Source organism: Echeneis naucrates, chromosome 7 (genome assembly GCF_900963305.1).
Source record: "Echeneis naucrates chromosome 7, fEcheNa1.1, whole genome shotgun sequence".
NCBI lineage: Eukaryota > Metazoa > Chordata > Actinopteri > Carangiformes > Echeneidae > Echeneis > Echeneis naucrates.
In genome coordinates, this window is record NC_042517.1 from 253,860 (window position 1) to 269,105 (window position 15,246).

The 15,246-nt window shown below is 48.4% G+C and overlaps 3 protein-coding genes across 5 annotated transcripts; 1 reads left to right on the forward strand and 2 right to left on the reverse strand.

Annotated features, from left to right (window-relative positions):
• Positions 1-105: 105 nt before the first annotated feature.
• Positions 106-4,870, reverse strand: cxxc1a (CXXC finger protein 1a). Its single transcript, XM_029505936.1, has 14 exons — positions 4,730-4,870; positions 4,342-4,508; positions 4,148-4,248; positions 2,934-3,082; positions 2,599-2,754; positions 2,301-2,495; positions 2,121-2,222; positions 1,826-2,043; positions 1,495-1,702; positions 1,311-1,421; positions 1,160-1,209; positions 935-1,031; positions 698-850; positions 106-603 (listed from the first exon to the last, which is right to left on the reverse strand). Exons 1-14 carry the CDS (start codon positions 4,730-4,732, stop codon positions 457-459), a joined length of 1,857 nt encoding a protein of 618 aa, XP_029361796.1. The 5' UTR covers positions 4,733-4,870; the 3' UTR covers positions 106-456.
• Positions 4,871-5,559: 689 nt separating this feature from the next.
• On the forward strand, positions 5,560-7,955 carry LOC115045941 (myoD family inhibitor). Of its 3 annotated transcripts, none has more exons than XM_029505937.1 (5): positions 5,560-5,623; positions 5,985-6,115; positions 6,666-6,797; positions 6,871-7,101; positions 7,478-7,955. In XM_029505937.1, exons 2-5 carry the CDS (start codon positions 5,989-5,991, stop codon positions 7,753-7,755), a joined length of 768 nt encoding a protein of 255 aa, XP_029361797.1. In that variant the 5' UTR covers positions 5,560-5,623; positions 5,985-5,988; the 3' UTR covers positions 7,756-7,955. The 3 variants fall into 3 exon arrangements, with proteins under 3 accessions (XP_029361797.1, XP_029361800.1, XP_029361798.1); XM_029505940.1 differs by having other exon boundaries at positions 6,669-6,797; XM_029505938.1 differs by having other exon boundaries at positions 5,595-5,623; positions 5,988-6,115.
• Positions 7,956-8,518: 563 nt separating this feature from the next.
• Positions 8,519-14,653, reverse strand: tfe3a (transcription factor binding to IGHM enhancer 3a). Its single transcript, XM_029506189.1, has 11 exons — positions 14,192-14,653; positions 13,533-13,631; positions 13,393-13,449; positions 13,158-13,317; positions 12,894-13,073; positions 12,626-12,721; positions 12,113-12,221; positions 10,674-10,730; positions 10,518-10,593; positions 10,095-10,242; positions 8,519-9,843 (listed from the first exon to the last, which is right to left on the reverse strand). Exons 1-11 carry the CDS (start codon positions 14,539-14,541, stop codon positions 9,454-9,456), a joined length of 1,722 nt encoding a protein of 573 aa, XP_029362049.1. The 5' UTR covers positions 14,542-14,653; the 3' UTR covers positions 8,519-9,453.
• Positions 14,654-15,246: the final 593 nt, after the last annotated feature.

A 15,246-nucleotide genomic window follows, 5' to 3' on the forward strand; every position in this document is an offset into this window, starting at 1 on the left:
CAAACAAATTAGCTTAATTTGTATTTCCCTAATTTAATGTAAATAAAATTTTGGTCACATTTTCAAAGTCAGTTCAAATAAGAGAAAAAATTAGAGAAATTGTAAACATGAACTTTTTAATGTAACATCAGTTTGAGAACAACATGAACAAACAGTAAAAAAACATCAACATGATCAAATTATACAAAGTATAAAAACACTGATATAAAAGACCACTTTCAGTGTGGTCAAGGAGCGACAGCCAATCCATACGCTCTATGTTGAGGTGCATTATGGGTAGTGTAGTGTTGTTTGTTATAACAGCTGATTTAATACAAACGTTTTACTTTAGGTTTCATATCCAGGAACACCTGCCAGACCTGGAGGTTTTGGATTTAATCCTAAAGTCTCTGATGAATTTTGGTGTAAAACTGAAAAAAGTAACAATTAAAAATGCACCTATCTGTCTGCACCTGTCTACCTGTCCTTGGCAGATCGCAGGTCTGTGGTGATTGGGTCATGCTGGATGGTCTGGTGCAGCATCAGAGCCAGTAAACCAGCACGGTTGGTCATGGCGGTCCGGAGGTTCCTCTCCTGCTCAAACAGCTCGTCCAGTTTGTACCACTGACATAGGGCGACAGGCAGAGAGGGCGACAGGTCAGTTGTCAGTCAGTGCTGTCATGTCGGCATTAACAGTGTCGATAAAGTTGGCCATTACCACGCGGACTCGCTCCAGGTCTACTTCAGCGCGCCGTAGCTTCTCCCAGCAGTAGTGTTTGTTGCACTTCCTCTTGGAGACACGGCAGAATTCCCCGGTCGGCTCGAACACATCTTTGACAAGAGGACAACCACAGACCTCATCTGCTGGGACCTGATGGACCAGAAGAGACGGGTCAGGACTGTTCATCGGAGGTGTCCCTAACTGTCCTGAGTGTTTGTGTCAATGTTGACATACCTTTGGATCTCTGGAGTGTTCGGGACACAAAACCTGCAGACGCTTACAGTACGTCTTACTCTGGGGGTTATACACATCACAGAACAACCGGGTGGCCCTGAGAGACAGAGAGGAGAGTGAGGGGCAGAAGAGAAAGAGATGGGGCAAGAGAGAGAAGGGAGAGAAAAGGGTTCAGAGAGCCGGCTGAGAGTAAGGACAGGGTGAGAGAGAGGCAGGTAGCCTTACCCCTCTATACGTGTTGGGTACATTGAACCGAACGATGTCTGACTCTCGTACTGTGGGACAGAGAGAGAGAGAGACGGGTCAGGTTTGAGTTTCCGTCATTAACTCGGTGGTCTCTCAGACCAGCTGAGACCAGTTCCTGTCTCATACTCACCTTAGCGTAGCACCGCTCCATGTGTCTCAGCGCCACCTTCGGGTTGACGGGGTGACTGCAGGAGACACAGAAGATCTGAAGGTCAGTGTCATCGCCATCTCCTTCAGTCACCTGCAGACAAACAGGTCAGAGGTCAAACAGAGACAGACAGGTCAGAGACAGACAGTGTCTCCGTATCTCCTACCTCCTCATGCTGTTGGACCTGCTGTAGCTTGGCGTTGGCGATGATGCCTTCAAGCTCATGAAACCGTTTCTCCATTAGTGTGAGGCGGAGTCTTGCCGCCTGCTGCTCCCTTCTGATTCGCTCCAGCTGTCTCCGCCCCATCTCCTCGGCAACACAGGGGCTCTGCTGCCACTGCTGGATCCTCTGAGGCAGGATCTCATAGATCCGACTGAAACACAGACAGACAGAGTTAACCATTGGCCCATCCCGAGGAGACACTTTATTACCACCTGCGTCTTCACGGGTTTGTGTTGAAGTCCAGCTGCTGTTTGACCTTCACACATGGGCTTACTTGGCGGCAAGCTTCATGCCACAGTCCTCAGAGCAGTACTTGGAGTTGGCCCGGGCCGGTTCGACACATCCAGGACCCAGACACTGTCGCAGAGCCCCGCCCATCTCTTTGACCCCACCCTCCCCCGCTCGCTCGCTGTGCCGCACACGCTCCCTGTGACGCTGCTTCGCTTTGTGACGGCGAGGCTTCGACTCCTCTTTAGGAGTGGACACAGACTTCTATGTGACAGAGGAAATGTGTCAGATGGCATCATCAGAGACATCATCAGTGACATCATCTTAGACAGCATCCTCACCTTCTTCTCTGTCTTTTTCTCTCGTCTTCTTACATGTTTCACCTTCACTGCCTTCTTCCTGAGAGAGTCAGACTGAGCATCTTCTTCCTCGCTGTGCCACACCTGCAACAGGAGCACACCTCATGCCAGAAACAGGATGTGCCTCATCTGACAGATGATTGGTCAGAAACGCTCCCTCACCAGGTCTCTGTATCCAGCAGCTTTATACTGCTCATACAGCTCCAACTCGCTCTCACTGAATCCCTCTTCCTCCTCCTCCTCCTCCTCCTCCTCCTCCTCATCGTCCTCTGTGTGGTGTCCCACCCCTTTCCGGGGTAGACCCCGCCCCCTGACGCCACTCCGACTCATCTCTTCATCTCTGACCCTTAGCATCTTCTGCTCATTGACGAGAGAATCCACAACATGTTGTCCCAAACATCAGCTTTTTTTCAGGTACCCCCGTACTACACCTGTAATGCACATGTCCCCCATCACTCACCCGGGCTCGGACCTCACACTGTCTCAGTCGACACTTCTGTCTGATCTTGTTTGGTCCTCCAAACTTCTTCATGTCTTTGCAGAAGTCGCACTGAGCACAGTCCTCCGTCCTCAGACAAGCGTCACACTCTCCACACATTCTCGCTGAGCGTTTGATCTGAAACAGGAAACGACAGTTCTGAGGACAACTCACTGTGAACTGTCCTCACTGTCCTCTGACTGTCTTCAGTCCAAACTGAGCTACATCAACAAGTATCTTTCCAGGGTCCAGGAATGTGCCATCCCCTCAGGTCCAACTGTAAGCTCCGCCCTCTACCTGTTTGGTTGCTTGGGTACCTGTGAGCCACGCCTCTTGTCATTTTTTGGCTGGGGGGTGGAGCTTCCTTCTCTGTCAAGTTTGTTGTCTCTTTCTAGCGGTGTCTCTTTCTCTTCTTTCTCCTTCGTTTTCTTCGGACGGTATTTAATCTCCAAAGATGAATCTCTCTCTGCAAGCACAACACACAGCTAATGGCTCACACAGCCACAACAAACACGCAAACATGTCTGTGTCTCTACTCTGATCTGATCTGATTGGTTCCTACTGATGATGTAACAAAAAGGTTCACACTGGATAATTTCCTGATCGGGTCGAGTCAATGTGTCTGTGTGTCTCTGTCTCTCTCTCTGTCTTTCTCTGTGCGTCTCTCTCGGTGTCTCTCTCTCTCTCTCACTGTGTCTCTCTTTGTGAATCTCTCTCTCTCTCTCTGTGTCTCTCTGTGTGTCTCTGTGTGTGTGTCTCTGTGTGTGTCTCTCTCTGTGTCTCTGTGTGTGTCTCTCTCTCTCTCTCTGTGTCTCTCTGTGTGTCTCTCTCTCTCTCTCTGTGTCTCTGTGTGTGTCTCTCTGTGTGTGTCTCTCTCTGTGTCTCTCTGTGTGTCTCTCTGTGTGTCTCTCTGTGTGTCTCTCTCTGTGTCGCTCTCTCTCTCTCTCTCTCTGTGTCGCTCTCTCTCTCTCTCTCTCTCTGTGTCTCTCTGTGTGTCTCTCTCTCTGTCTCTCTCTCTCTCTCTCTGTGTCTCTCTGTGTGTCTCTCTCTGTGTCTCTCTCTCTCTCTCTGTGTCTCTGTGTGTGTCTCTCTCTGTGTCTCTCTCTGTGTCGCTCTCTCTCTCTCTCTCTCTCTCTCTGTGTCTCTCTCTGTGTCTCTCTCTCTCTCTCACTGTGTCTCTCTCTGTGAATCTCTCTCTCTCTTTCTGTGTCTCTCTGTGTGTCTCTGTGTGTGTGTCTCTGTGTGTGTCTCTCTCTGTGTCTCTGTGTGTGTCTCTCTCTCTCTCTCTGTGTCTCTCTGTGTGTCTCTCTGTGTGTCTCTCTCTCTCTCTCTGTGTCTCTGTGTGTGTCTCTCTGTGTGTGTCTCTCTCTGTGTCTCTCTGTGTGTCTCTCTCTGTGTCTCTCTCTCTCTCTGTGTCTCTCTGTGTGTCTCTCTCTGTGTCGCTCTCTCTCTCTCTCTCTCTCTCTCTGTGTCTCTCTGTGTGTCTCTCTCTGTGTCGCTCTCTCTCTCTCTCTCTCTGTGTGTCTCTGACCTCTGCAGGACGGACAGTACCAAACTCGGATGTTTTTCGCGGCCTTCTCTGAGACTCTGATACAGCTTCCATGGAACCACTCGGTGCAGCTGTCACAGCCTCTGAGAGACAGACAGGCAGAGAGACAGACAGGTTAAGGTGTCCTCCTGGACCTTGAGACCTGGTCTTGTGAGATCTGGATCAGGTTTATTTACATCATGAAACAGTTGATGTCTGGCTTCCTGCACACACAGTACACAGGCGCGTTAGGGATCTCTATGGCAACCGGTCCTCCTCCATCTTCACTCTCATCCTCGGCTCCCTCTCGTTCTCCCTCCTCTTCCTCATTCAAGACCCGCTCTGCTCCCGCCACCTCCTCAGACTGACACACAACACAAAAGAGAGGAGGAAGATGAACCAGGGTCACACAAACCCAGCTGAGACTGCTGGTATTTGTTGTGTTTTGGCGTGTTTTTCACCACCCAACCAAACTTCACTTTTTTGCACATTATAAACAATGTGTGTGTGTGTGTGTGTGTTACACGGTGAGCTCGGCGGCTCCGTTATCTCCGCATCAGTCGGAACATCTGTTCGTGAACTCACCATCACCTGCCCGCTGATGTACAGTAGAAGAAGAATTAGTCCTCCAGCTTCTTCATTTCGCCAAAATCCTGCAGGAAGCTCTTTGTTTCGGCTTCATCTTCACCCTCCTCCTCCTCCTCCTCTCCTTCTGCTGTGCAGAAGCCGATGGGAGGCTCAGCTGCTGCAGCGACACCTGCAGGACGGAGGTTGACAAACAATACGAAGGACTTGATCCTCGCATACATAGTATTGATTTGTTATTGATGCCTTCATCTGTTCATCGTGTGAATACTGAAATAAGCAACACAATGACGACCACCTAACTTGATAGATAGATACTTTATTTTACAGCAGCATTAACAAATATTACAAATAGTGATAATACAATAATACAAATAAACAAATTAAAAGGAAGACCAAACAATAGCCAACAATAAGCTCTAAATGCAGACGTATACAGACCAAATAGAAATAAGAGGATTAGTATAAATATGCAGTGAAAAATCTAAGGCAGAACAAGAACTAGACAAGGACTGCGCCAGGTCCCAGTTCTGGTCCTGGTCCTGGTCCTGCCCCAGGTCCCAGTCCTGCTCTCGGTTCTGGTCCTGGTCCTGGTGTCTTAATGCAGGTCAGTGTCAGTCATCATTATATTTTTATTCTCTCTTAATTTTTAAATTAGCCTATCGTCAATAATGGCGACCCTGTCTGTGTCTGTCTGTGTGTGTGTGTTTGTGTGTGTGTGTGTGTGTGTGTGTGTGTGTGTGTGTGTGTGTGTGTGTGTGTGTGTGTGTGTGTCTCTTTAAAGGAAGTGTAGGTGGAGACTCGCCTGTTCGCTGCAGATAAAGCAGCAAAGCGTTTTTTGACCAGAAAGTTTTGAAACCAGAACAAAGAAAGAAAACAGAAGAGAAGGTGCCGGTAAGAAAAGTTTCTGTTTCATAAAGAATTCAGTTTGAAGACAAATCAATTCTGATCTTTGCTGTTAAAGAATTAAACTGTTATTGAACAGAATAAAGACCATCAGAATAAATAAACAACATGATGATGTCATGTGCTCGTCCTCTCATGGAGCAGCAGGTTTAGTTAAAAAAACCTCAGTTCATTCCATTGGATGGAGGAAAAGCTGCTCAGGACTGCAATAAATGATTCATATTTATCATTACTGTTAATTATCAATCATTGCTGACAGTTATTGCTTGTTGATTGATGACTGATTCTTGCTGTGTATGAAGATTAATGTGAGTACAGTCTTAATTCAGTATGAATTTCATCACATCAGCAGGATGGACATGACATCACACAGCCACAGCTCTGACATCACAGTGGTCGAGGCCAGTAAGATCCAGAATCCATCAGAATGCATCTCAAATCAGCCGGCAGCCAATGAGACTCTCCTGAGTCACAACACAGGTGATTCTGACATTTACTTTGCAAATGTAATTTTGAGGCACACTTCTTATATAATTTACGGAGCATGCAAATTGCTGAATGTGCATTTACATTATCTGTATGTTGAATTTTGAGACTGATGTTGCAGGTCAACCAACGTCACCATTGGCTGGTAAAGCTGTCAATCAAATGTATGTTTTTGATTGACAGATTCATCAGCCAATCGCATGGAGAGACTTAATCAACCTCAACTGTCAGTAACATTTATCTGACTGTCCCCTCATTGTGAATCAGTTGAAGCGCCCCGCTGAGCCGAGTTAAATGTTTGAATGAACATAAACTCTGTGACCAGATGTTACATGCCGCCTTTGCGAAACATGTTTATTTTTGCCGTAATGACGATTTCAGTATGGAGAAATGTAAGAGGCCATATGACTGGCTGCAAAATACGACTAGGAAAACCCCCGCGAGCGTTCATTTATTATGAGACTGTTCTGACTCCATATTCTGATGACATCACAATGTTGAACTGTGACTCAGTTAAAAGTCTCACCTAAATCATCTTCTCTAGTAGATGAGGCCCTGCCCCATCTCTCCGATAGGTCAGAGGATGGTGACATCAGTGATGACTGTTTGACGAGCAGGTCGTCCGCCGATGACATCAGTCGACTGCTGCCCTCACAGACAGTCAGGAAACAGAAAGGTAACAGCTGATCACAGACTCTCATGTACCTGAGCCATGATGTCATCCGTGACATCATCTTTCTGTCTCTCAGATGTGGATGAGTTGTCAGAGTCTCCTCCCCCCATCTGCACTCCTCCTTCCTCCTCCTGCTCTCCTCCTTGCTGCCAGTCATCCACCTGTAACAGACAGAGTTGTAGTCTTTCTCATCCTCCTCATCATCACCATCATCATCGGAGCGCCAATCAGAAGCGTCTCTCCTCTACTAAAAGCCACGCCTCTTTCAAAACTGATGCTGCTCACATCAAAGAGGTCGCTGGAGACGGTGAGCCAATCAGCTTCCATGAAGTTTGTTCTGAAGTCATGGGGTCGGGCTTGTCAGTAGATAAAGACACTGATTAAAAAGGGTGTCATCAGCATGAACCACATGATCCAGTTTCTGTCATGAGCCTGAAACACACAATGTGTTCATGGACCCTCAGAGTTGTTGGTCTTTCATTTATCAGCTCCTTCACTCCATCATGGAGCTCTGCTTATCTCAGCTGAGCAACCGCCCTATGGCTCCTCCCAAATTCCAGGTCCCAGACCAATCAGCACCAAACACCACCCTTGGGCCTGGTGGGTGGGGGGGTCTGTCTCTGGATCTCTGATTATCTACACACTGTTGAGTTTTTCCTTGTGTCCTCTCCTGTTTTCGACAGACTGTTGTGTTCATTGTCTCCTGGCCTGTCTGTTCTGTGAGCTGCTGTCCATGTGCACGGCGCTGGGAGAGTGTCTGGCCTGTGGAGTGGCCGGGGCTGGGTGTTGTGACATCGTAGCTGGCTGCTGCTGCTGCTGTATGGAGGCTGCGGGCGATGCAGCCTGTACGGAGGAGGCGTGTCATGCCGTATTGGATTGTGGGATACTGGAGGACTGCTGCGGCTCGTCCGACTGCTTGGAGGTCTGTCTGGAGTGTTGCTCAATCTGCTTCCCCTCCTAGAAATGCCAACCATCACAGTGAAAGGACTTCAGCAGGGCCAGTGCTGGACTGGATCAGATCCAGCTGCAGATGCAGTACATGGAGGATCCAACACCTGGATCTGAGGTGACGCCTCTCTCTGCATTCGAGTCCGGACTGAAGCTGATAATGATGTACCAGGAACCCCTCGCTCAGCCTCTGATGGCCCTTTGTGTCTGTGATTGACAGCTCAGTAGGGGTGGGTCTGGGTGGGACAGGAAGTGTGTGTTTGTCAAAGCAATGTGCCAGGACATCCCAACAGGAAACAGGAAATCACTGTAATGACAACACCACCTGACCTCTGACCTCTGGGACGCCCAACATCAAAGAGACACAAACACACAGTCCAAATGGAGGTTCAAACCCGTGGCTCAGGCCCTGTTGGGGCCACAGGTGGTGACATCTTTATCTTCTTCCTGTGAAACGTTTCCCTCTGATTTGGGTCTGACGCAGAGATGACGCCCCCGTCCTTCAGAGAGCATCTAAGACCGTTTTAAGAGAGAGCCAACAGAAAGCAGACCAAAACTTCAGAACTCATCCTCTCACCTTGTGACATCACAAATGACGCATGTCTAGGCAATTAAAAGTGATCAGTAAAGGCATATATTGATTTATTATTATTGAAGGTCAGCCATAAAGTCAGGTCCTTTTAATCAGTTTAATTAAAACCTGAGTTTCTTTGATACTGATACAATCTAAAGCTCTTTGATGGTTTCCATGGAAACAAAAAGTGAAGACACGTCAGTTGATTTTCTGAGGTGACTTTATTTGTTTAGAAAAGTTTGAATCTATAAAAACTGAAAAAACAAAACCTGATGTCTTCCTGGACGAGCCAGGTGTGTACAGGTGAGCAAATATCAACAGGAAGCCAGCTGTCAGCGCTGAATTAAATTGGTCTGATCCAGTGTGACATCACTTCTTGAGGTTATAGTCTTTGATGTCCCTTCAAAATAAAGGTCCAGAGATAATTCAGAGTAAATCCTCCGGTTTTTAAATTTCTTTCTGTATTACAGTGAAATAGTGACATCACTACGACAACAACCAGTCAGCTGCTCAACCACACATATTTGAAGACCTTACATGTTGAAAGAGTAATGATCCAAGCAGCTTCCTGCTAAACTCACAAACATGGGCCTGTCCCGGGCTCTGATTGGTTGAGCTTGAAACACAAACACCGATGATGATGATGATGATGGTGACAGGTTGGTTGACTCTTTGGTGACATCGCAGATGGTGCCGTGCTTCAGCATAGCGTCACTGATTGATCAGCTGCAGTCTTCTTCACTAGTAGCCTGTTAGCTTCTGTGCTGTTGTTACAGATGTTCACAAAGATGAGACGACAAATATGTTGCCATGGTGACAGTGGAGCATATACACTGTTACCATGGGAACATTGGAAGTGGTTACCGTGGTTAAACTAAAAGATGCTTTACCGTATCTGAGAACATACAGTGGTTACCATGGTTACACATGGAGACAGACCAGTTGTCCTGGTAACAGGGGACTGCAAGGGACTAAGCTGTTGCCATGGTTATACTGGAAGACATCTTTCCTCCCTGTGACATCATTTTTGTAATTCATTTGTTTTAATGATGTTACTGATAAAATATTTTGCTTCAACAAAATGAAAACTCCCAGCTGGTCAGAGCCAATCAGATCCCAGGAGGGGTGATGGCGTCATCAGAGGTCCTCATCCATACTGAAGCTGCTCCTTCGACTGCTGGTCTTTGAGGCGCCACATGAGAGCAGGGGGTCAGAAATCACCCCGCCTCCCCCACCACCCCCCTCCTCCATTAGGATGTCTCCCAGGCTGTGGAGCTCCGTCAGCGCAACGTCAGACATCAGGTCCGAGGAAAAGACTGCTGAGGCTCCCTGACGCTCATCCAGATCCACAAAGGTCAGGGCATCCAGGCCGAGGGAGGGAGTCACCAGGGTGGGGGAGAATGGATGAGACAGTGTGGACGGAAGCAGGGCCTGGGGATCCAGAGAGGAGGAGGAGGATGAGGAGGAGGCAGGGGGTGAGGAGGATGAGGAGGAGAGTCCATGGAGACGAGCCTGCAGCTCCAGCTCCTACAAAAGGACACGTCAGTTTTAGTCACCTCAAAATCCTGAAGGTGCAGTCCAGGTCTGGACTCAGAGCTCGGTGTGTTACAGGTCTGGTCCAGGTCTGAGCGTAAGAGCTCGGTCTGGTCCAGGTCTGGACTGAGAGCTTGGTGTGTTACAGGTCTGGTCCAGGTCTGGACTGAGAGCTTGGTGTGTTACAGGTCTGGTCCAGGTCTGGACTGAGAGCTTGGTGTGTTACAGGTCTGGGTGTTCCTGACCTGGATGCGGAGCAGCAGGGAGCGGTTGGTGCTCTCCAGCCTTCTCTGTTTCTCCTCCATGTCTCTGGTTCTCTGCTGGTCTCTCTGCAGTTTGCGGATGTAATCGACGGAGGCCTTCAGGATGGTCCCCTTGTTCCACCTCATCTCCCTGATCAACCAATCACAGGACAGGCCTCGTTAACACACAGCACTAACGAGCTGGACGGTGTCTGACATGATGTAATGTTATAGCTGTTTAAATCAATCCCATTCAGTGTCATGTTATGATGTGATGTCATTGTGTTATCATATGATGTCACTTTATGTGATGACATTATAGCACATCATGTCAATCGATGATGTCATGACATGTGAGAATGTTATTTCATGTATTGTGATTTACAGATTTGGTGTGTCATGATCTGTGGTGGTGAGTTCACTGACAGCTCGGTGGATTTTGGGATCAGAGCTCCAAGTTCTTTGATCCTGTCGTTGATGTTGAACCTTCTTCTCCTCTCGACTGAAACACACAAACAGCAATGTCAACCCAGTGACACTGTAGTTATTAACGAGGTGGTACTGTAGTTATGAATGACTCACTGAGGTTATGGTTGTCCTTCTTCAGTCTCTCTTTGATCAGGGCTTTCGTGTCCACATCTACAAAAAAGATGTCAACTGTTAATATTTTGATCATTTTCCAACTGTCTCTGATGACACAAAGGATTGTGGGGACATTTTGAAATATAATTGCCATCGTAACTTGGATCACATGATCGACGGGCTAATTAAACCTCAAACCTTGTCAGGAAAGAGATCCAGAGTGAGGGTTTGCATAACTGTTACAAGCCAGTTACAAGCTAACGAACGTCACAGTCTGTCTGCTAATCCCTGATTCTGGTCACAACAGAGTCCTGGTCCGGTTCTGGGTTTGACTGAGATGGCGCCTCTGGGGTGGGCGGGGTTAAGGCCTGACGCAGGTCTCTGAACCAGGAAGTCGGAGCAGTTGAATCAGAGGACTCTAAAGTCTTGTGGAGGAGGTCCATTTTCAGGACAACTGAAGATGCTCCACACACTGAGGAAGACCATGTAATGTGACTGAGAGCTCAGTAAGCTCTGATCTTCAGTCCACCTTGTTTTAGTTTCCATGATGATGTGTGAAGCTCATACTTCTATTTTGCCAGCACTTCCTGCTGATGTTAGTGGAACAGTCTTCAAACAGCAGGCGGCCATGTTGACTGAACAGGAAGTGGGAACTGATGATGTGGGAAAACACGACCGGCTCGTGTGTGTGTGTGTGTGTGTGTGTGTGTGTCCGTCTGTGCCTGCATGTGTGTAGGGCATAAGGGTGGGGGATGGGGGCTCTGACATCAGATCTGGTCTTTGTGTGTTGGATTGTGTTTGTCCAGTGAAAAGGTAAATTAAAATAAGATCAAAAATAGAAGACCTGATTCCATAGCAGCTACAGGTCTGGGATCAGAGTCAGGTCTGGGATCAGAGTCAGGTCTGGGATCAGATTCAGGACTGGGATCAGATTCAGGACTGGGATCAGAGTCAGGACTGGGATCAGATTCAGGACTGGGATCAGAGTCAGGTCTGGGATCAGATTCAGGACTGGGATCAGAGTCAGGACTGGGATCAGAGTCAGGTCTGGGATCAGAGTCAGGACTGGGATCAGAGTCAGGTCTGGGATCAGAGTCAGGACTGGGATCAGATTCAGGTCTGGGATCAGAGTCAGGTCTGGGATCAGAGTCAGGTCTGGGATCAGATTCAGGACTGGGATCAGATTCAGGACTGGGATCAGAGTCAGGTCTGGGATCAGATTCAGGTCTGGGATCAGAGTCAGGACTGGGATCAGAGTCAGGTCTGGGATCAGAGTCAGGACTGGGATCAGATTCAGGACTGGGATCAGAGTCAGGTCTGGGATCAGATTCAGGTCTGGGATCAGAGTCAGGACTGGGATCAGATTCAGGACTGGAATCAGATTCAGGTCTGGTTTGGGGTGTGGATTCATGATTGTGGGTGTTGTGTTGCTGACTCACCGCTCAGCTCCAGCTTGACCGTGTGCAGTTTGGCCGGGCAGCTGTTGCTAACGGTGATGGTGGGTGTGGCTAACTCACCACCACACAGCATGGTCCCCGACACAGGCAGCTGGAACGGACCAATGAGAGAAGAGAATTGGTTAACCCTAACTCCCAGGAGCAACAGAGAGAGGCACAATTTAAACAACACAATGTTTAACATCACAACTTTTAACAACAAAACCTTTATGATAATGAACAGCAGGTCAAAGGTCAGAGGTCAAATTGACCTAATCACATTTACCTCTGGTTTAATTCTCCTCTTATCATGATCTGGCAGTAAAACTAAAATCCTCATGTCTTCGGATCCCACACGTGAACACACATACACAACATACACACAAAGACACACACAGTCAGGCTGAGCAGCTTCTCTTCCTCTTTCTGTTTAGTCGACTGTTGAAAAATGGGGAAACGTCTCTTTAAGAAAGAAGCAAACCCCTCCCATCGTCATTATCGGTCTGGCACACACACCGTGTTTGGCAGATGTTCAGAGTCCATCAGTGTCAGAAATTCTTCATTCAAACTCGACTCCAGACTGATGATATCATTGATGACAGTCTCTTCCATCTGAATGAACCAATCAGACGTCAGATCACAGGACCGGGAGACAGAGGGATGGGGGACAGGTGACAGATCAGAACATCAGTCCTGTTGTCATGGTTACTACACAAGTTTTCTTATCTAACAGCTGATTGGTTCAGATGTTAGCTCTGTGTGTGTGTGTAAATATATATATTACTTCCAGTTTGCCGCCTGCTGCCCCAAGGCCAGGGGCGGCGCACATCAGGGGGGAGTGGCTTGATAAAGGCCCAGCTTGCTCCTGATTGGCTGTCTTGGTAGTGGAGAGGTACTGACGCACCTGCTGCCTCTGAGCCTGCTGGATGTGATACCTGGTGGGGTTTTCTAGGTGAGTCTGCACCTGAGGGACACACAGACAGGTTTTCAGCGCTGATGTATCATGGGAAATGTAGGACAGTCAGATGTCCTCCTGTCCTCCTCCTACCTTGAGCACCTCCACAGGGACTTGAGCTGGAGGATGGCATGAGGACGACATGGACACTGATATTGGGGAGGAGGGCTCATTGGAGCGGAGAAGGAGCTCCGCCTCCTTCTGCTCCTCCTCCAGAGCCTGTTGACGCATTAGATCCTGACGCATCAGGACCCTGAGGGGGAGGGGCATTACCACTGTCATCTAAAATAAACAAACTGTGTTGTTGTTGTTGTAGTTATTGTGTTACCTGGATGACATCACTGATGGCAGTGAGGATGAGGAAGAGGAAGCTGTTGCTGATGAACTGAAGAGAGAGTGAGCGAGATAATGACATCATCACATGAGCTCATGGATGTCACCTGCCACCTAAGGACTCAGGTGCGTTACCTGATGCTGATTGGCTGACTCTTAATCTGGTAGAAGGCGTCACAGCCTGATGGCAACAAACTGTCAACCTCAATGTCAGCGACAATCCCAGACTCCACCCTGAAAGAGAGAGAGTCAATCAGATGTTTTAGAAAGACACAATAGACTGTGGCCGTGACAACAAGGTAACCTTGGCAACAGGGGGTCAGGCTGTAGACGGGAGAAGGAGCACCAGAGAAGGAGAATGTGGAGTAATAACATCTGTCAGCTGTTTTGTGTTACTGCCTTCAATCCCACTTCCTGTGTGTGTCTGTGTGTTTCTGCTGAGTCACTTCCTGCTGATCCTGCCGTACCCCCCCAACCTCTGTGTGTGTGTGTGAGATTATCTTGATGACTCATGGCATCAGGAGGAGAAGGAGAATCAGGTGTCAAAGGTCAGGCAGTCACGACAACAGACAAACATCTTCATCTTCTTCATCTTCATCCTCTTCATCTTCATCCAAACACTCAGCAGGCTTCATTAATATTTAATGTTACACAAACCAGCAAGCTGTGGAGTGTGTCTCAGATTGTGTATGTGAATGTGAATATAGCAGGTCGGTTCTGAAGGTTCTGATGATTCTGATGGTTCTGATGGTAGTTGAAACAAACAACGGAAAATCCCAGAACTTCGGACTCACCGAACCAGATTGAGAGTCTCAGCCGAGTCCAGGATGACGAACACGGTCTGGGGCTGGAGGATCCCAGACTCCTGCTGCTCCGGCTCGGTCTCGGTCCGGCTCTGCCCTCCGGTCTGGACCCGGTCCGGACTGACGGCGGACATTTCTCCGGAACAGACCGAGATCAGACTGTCGGGAAACCACCGAGAGACAGAAACATACTCCGACCACCAGAGACCCGGACCCGAGACCACCAGACCTGCTGAGGATAACCCGGATCTCTGAACACTGATCCACAGACCGAAGTCCAGACCAGGACCAGGACGGACAGCTGAGACCACAGAAGTACGACACACAGAGCTGACACACATCAGCAGGTGACGTCACCACAGAAAAACAGGAAACAGGTCATCACGGCTCACACCTGAGTCACTGTCACGCGATCGTTTATTAGCTGAGACTAAAACAAGAATGAAACTGGAGTCAGATACACCATCAGGTCAATATCTCGACTATCAATGATCAGCAATATAACTACGGATCAATAAAGCAACCACTGTTTATTCTGAGGGATGTTTTCCACCAAGATCAGATCTACCTGCTCTGGGTCTATGTGAGTCCGGGGGCACCGCCCCTCAGCTCTGCCCGGCCAATCATCAACAGGAATGTCCCTGAGTCCTTTAACAGCCAATGAGCTGCTCTGAGAGGGAATCAGGAGGCTCCTCCTCTCTGTAGACGAAGCTGGAAACTTTTCTGTATGACATCTGACAGTTAAAAAGGTCAAAGGTCATCTAGTCAGTTCTGCTGCAATAGGCCGAGACTGCTGGGAGAGAACTGAGCACCCCCCCCCCCTCCTTGTCCCCTCCCTCTTTCTCCCCCTCATGCACCTTCTCCTAATTCGAAGCATGTGTGCTGTATTTACTAACCATGTCTTCCTGAAGTCTCTCCCAGTTCCACGTTCCTCCTCCGCCTGCTGCTCCTGTATCTCCATGAACTCCAGCCTGGATCTGGCCAAGGTCTAAGTTTTTCCTGCTCACGGGAGGATCTGTTGGTCTCTTTAAATAATCTGGACTTGC

Coding starts and splice junctions, on each gene's coding strand:
- cxxc1a (XM_029505936.1), bottom strand. Junction 1,703..1,825: donor GGCATGAAGCTTGCCGCCAA/GTAAGCCCATGT, acceptor TCTGTGTTTCAG/TCGGATCTATGAGATCCTGC. Junction 851..934: donor AACACTCCAGAGATCCAAAG/GTATGTCAACAT, acceptor CTGGTCCATCAG/GTCCCAGCAGATGAGGTCTG.
- LOC115045941 (XM_029505937.1), top strand. CDS start 5,989: ATGGACATGACATCACACAGCCACAGCTCTGACATCACAGTGGTCGAG. Junction 6,116..6,665: donor TCTCCTGAGTCACAACACAG/GTGATTCTGACA, acceptor CATCTTCTCTAG/TAGATGAGGCCCTGCCCCAT. Junction 7,102..7,477: donor CAAAGAGGTCGCTGGAGACG/GTGAGCCAATCA, acceptor TGTTTTCGACAG/ACTGTTGTGTTCATTGTCTC.
- tfe3a (XM_029506189.1), bottom strand. CDS start 14,541: ATGTGTGTCAGCTCTGTGTGTCGTACTTCTGTGGTCTCAGCTGTCCGT. Junction 12,722..12,893: donor CAGCAGGCGGCAAACTGGAA/GTAATATATATA, acceptor TGGTTCATTCAG/ATGGAAGAGACTGTCATCAA. Junction 10,731..12,112: donor GGTCAAGCTGGAGCTGAGCG/GTGAGTCAGCAA, acceptor TCTTTTTTGTAG/ATGTGGACACGAAAGCCCTG.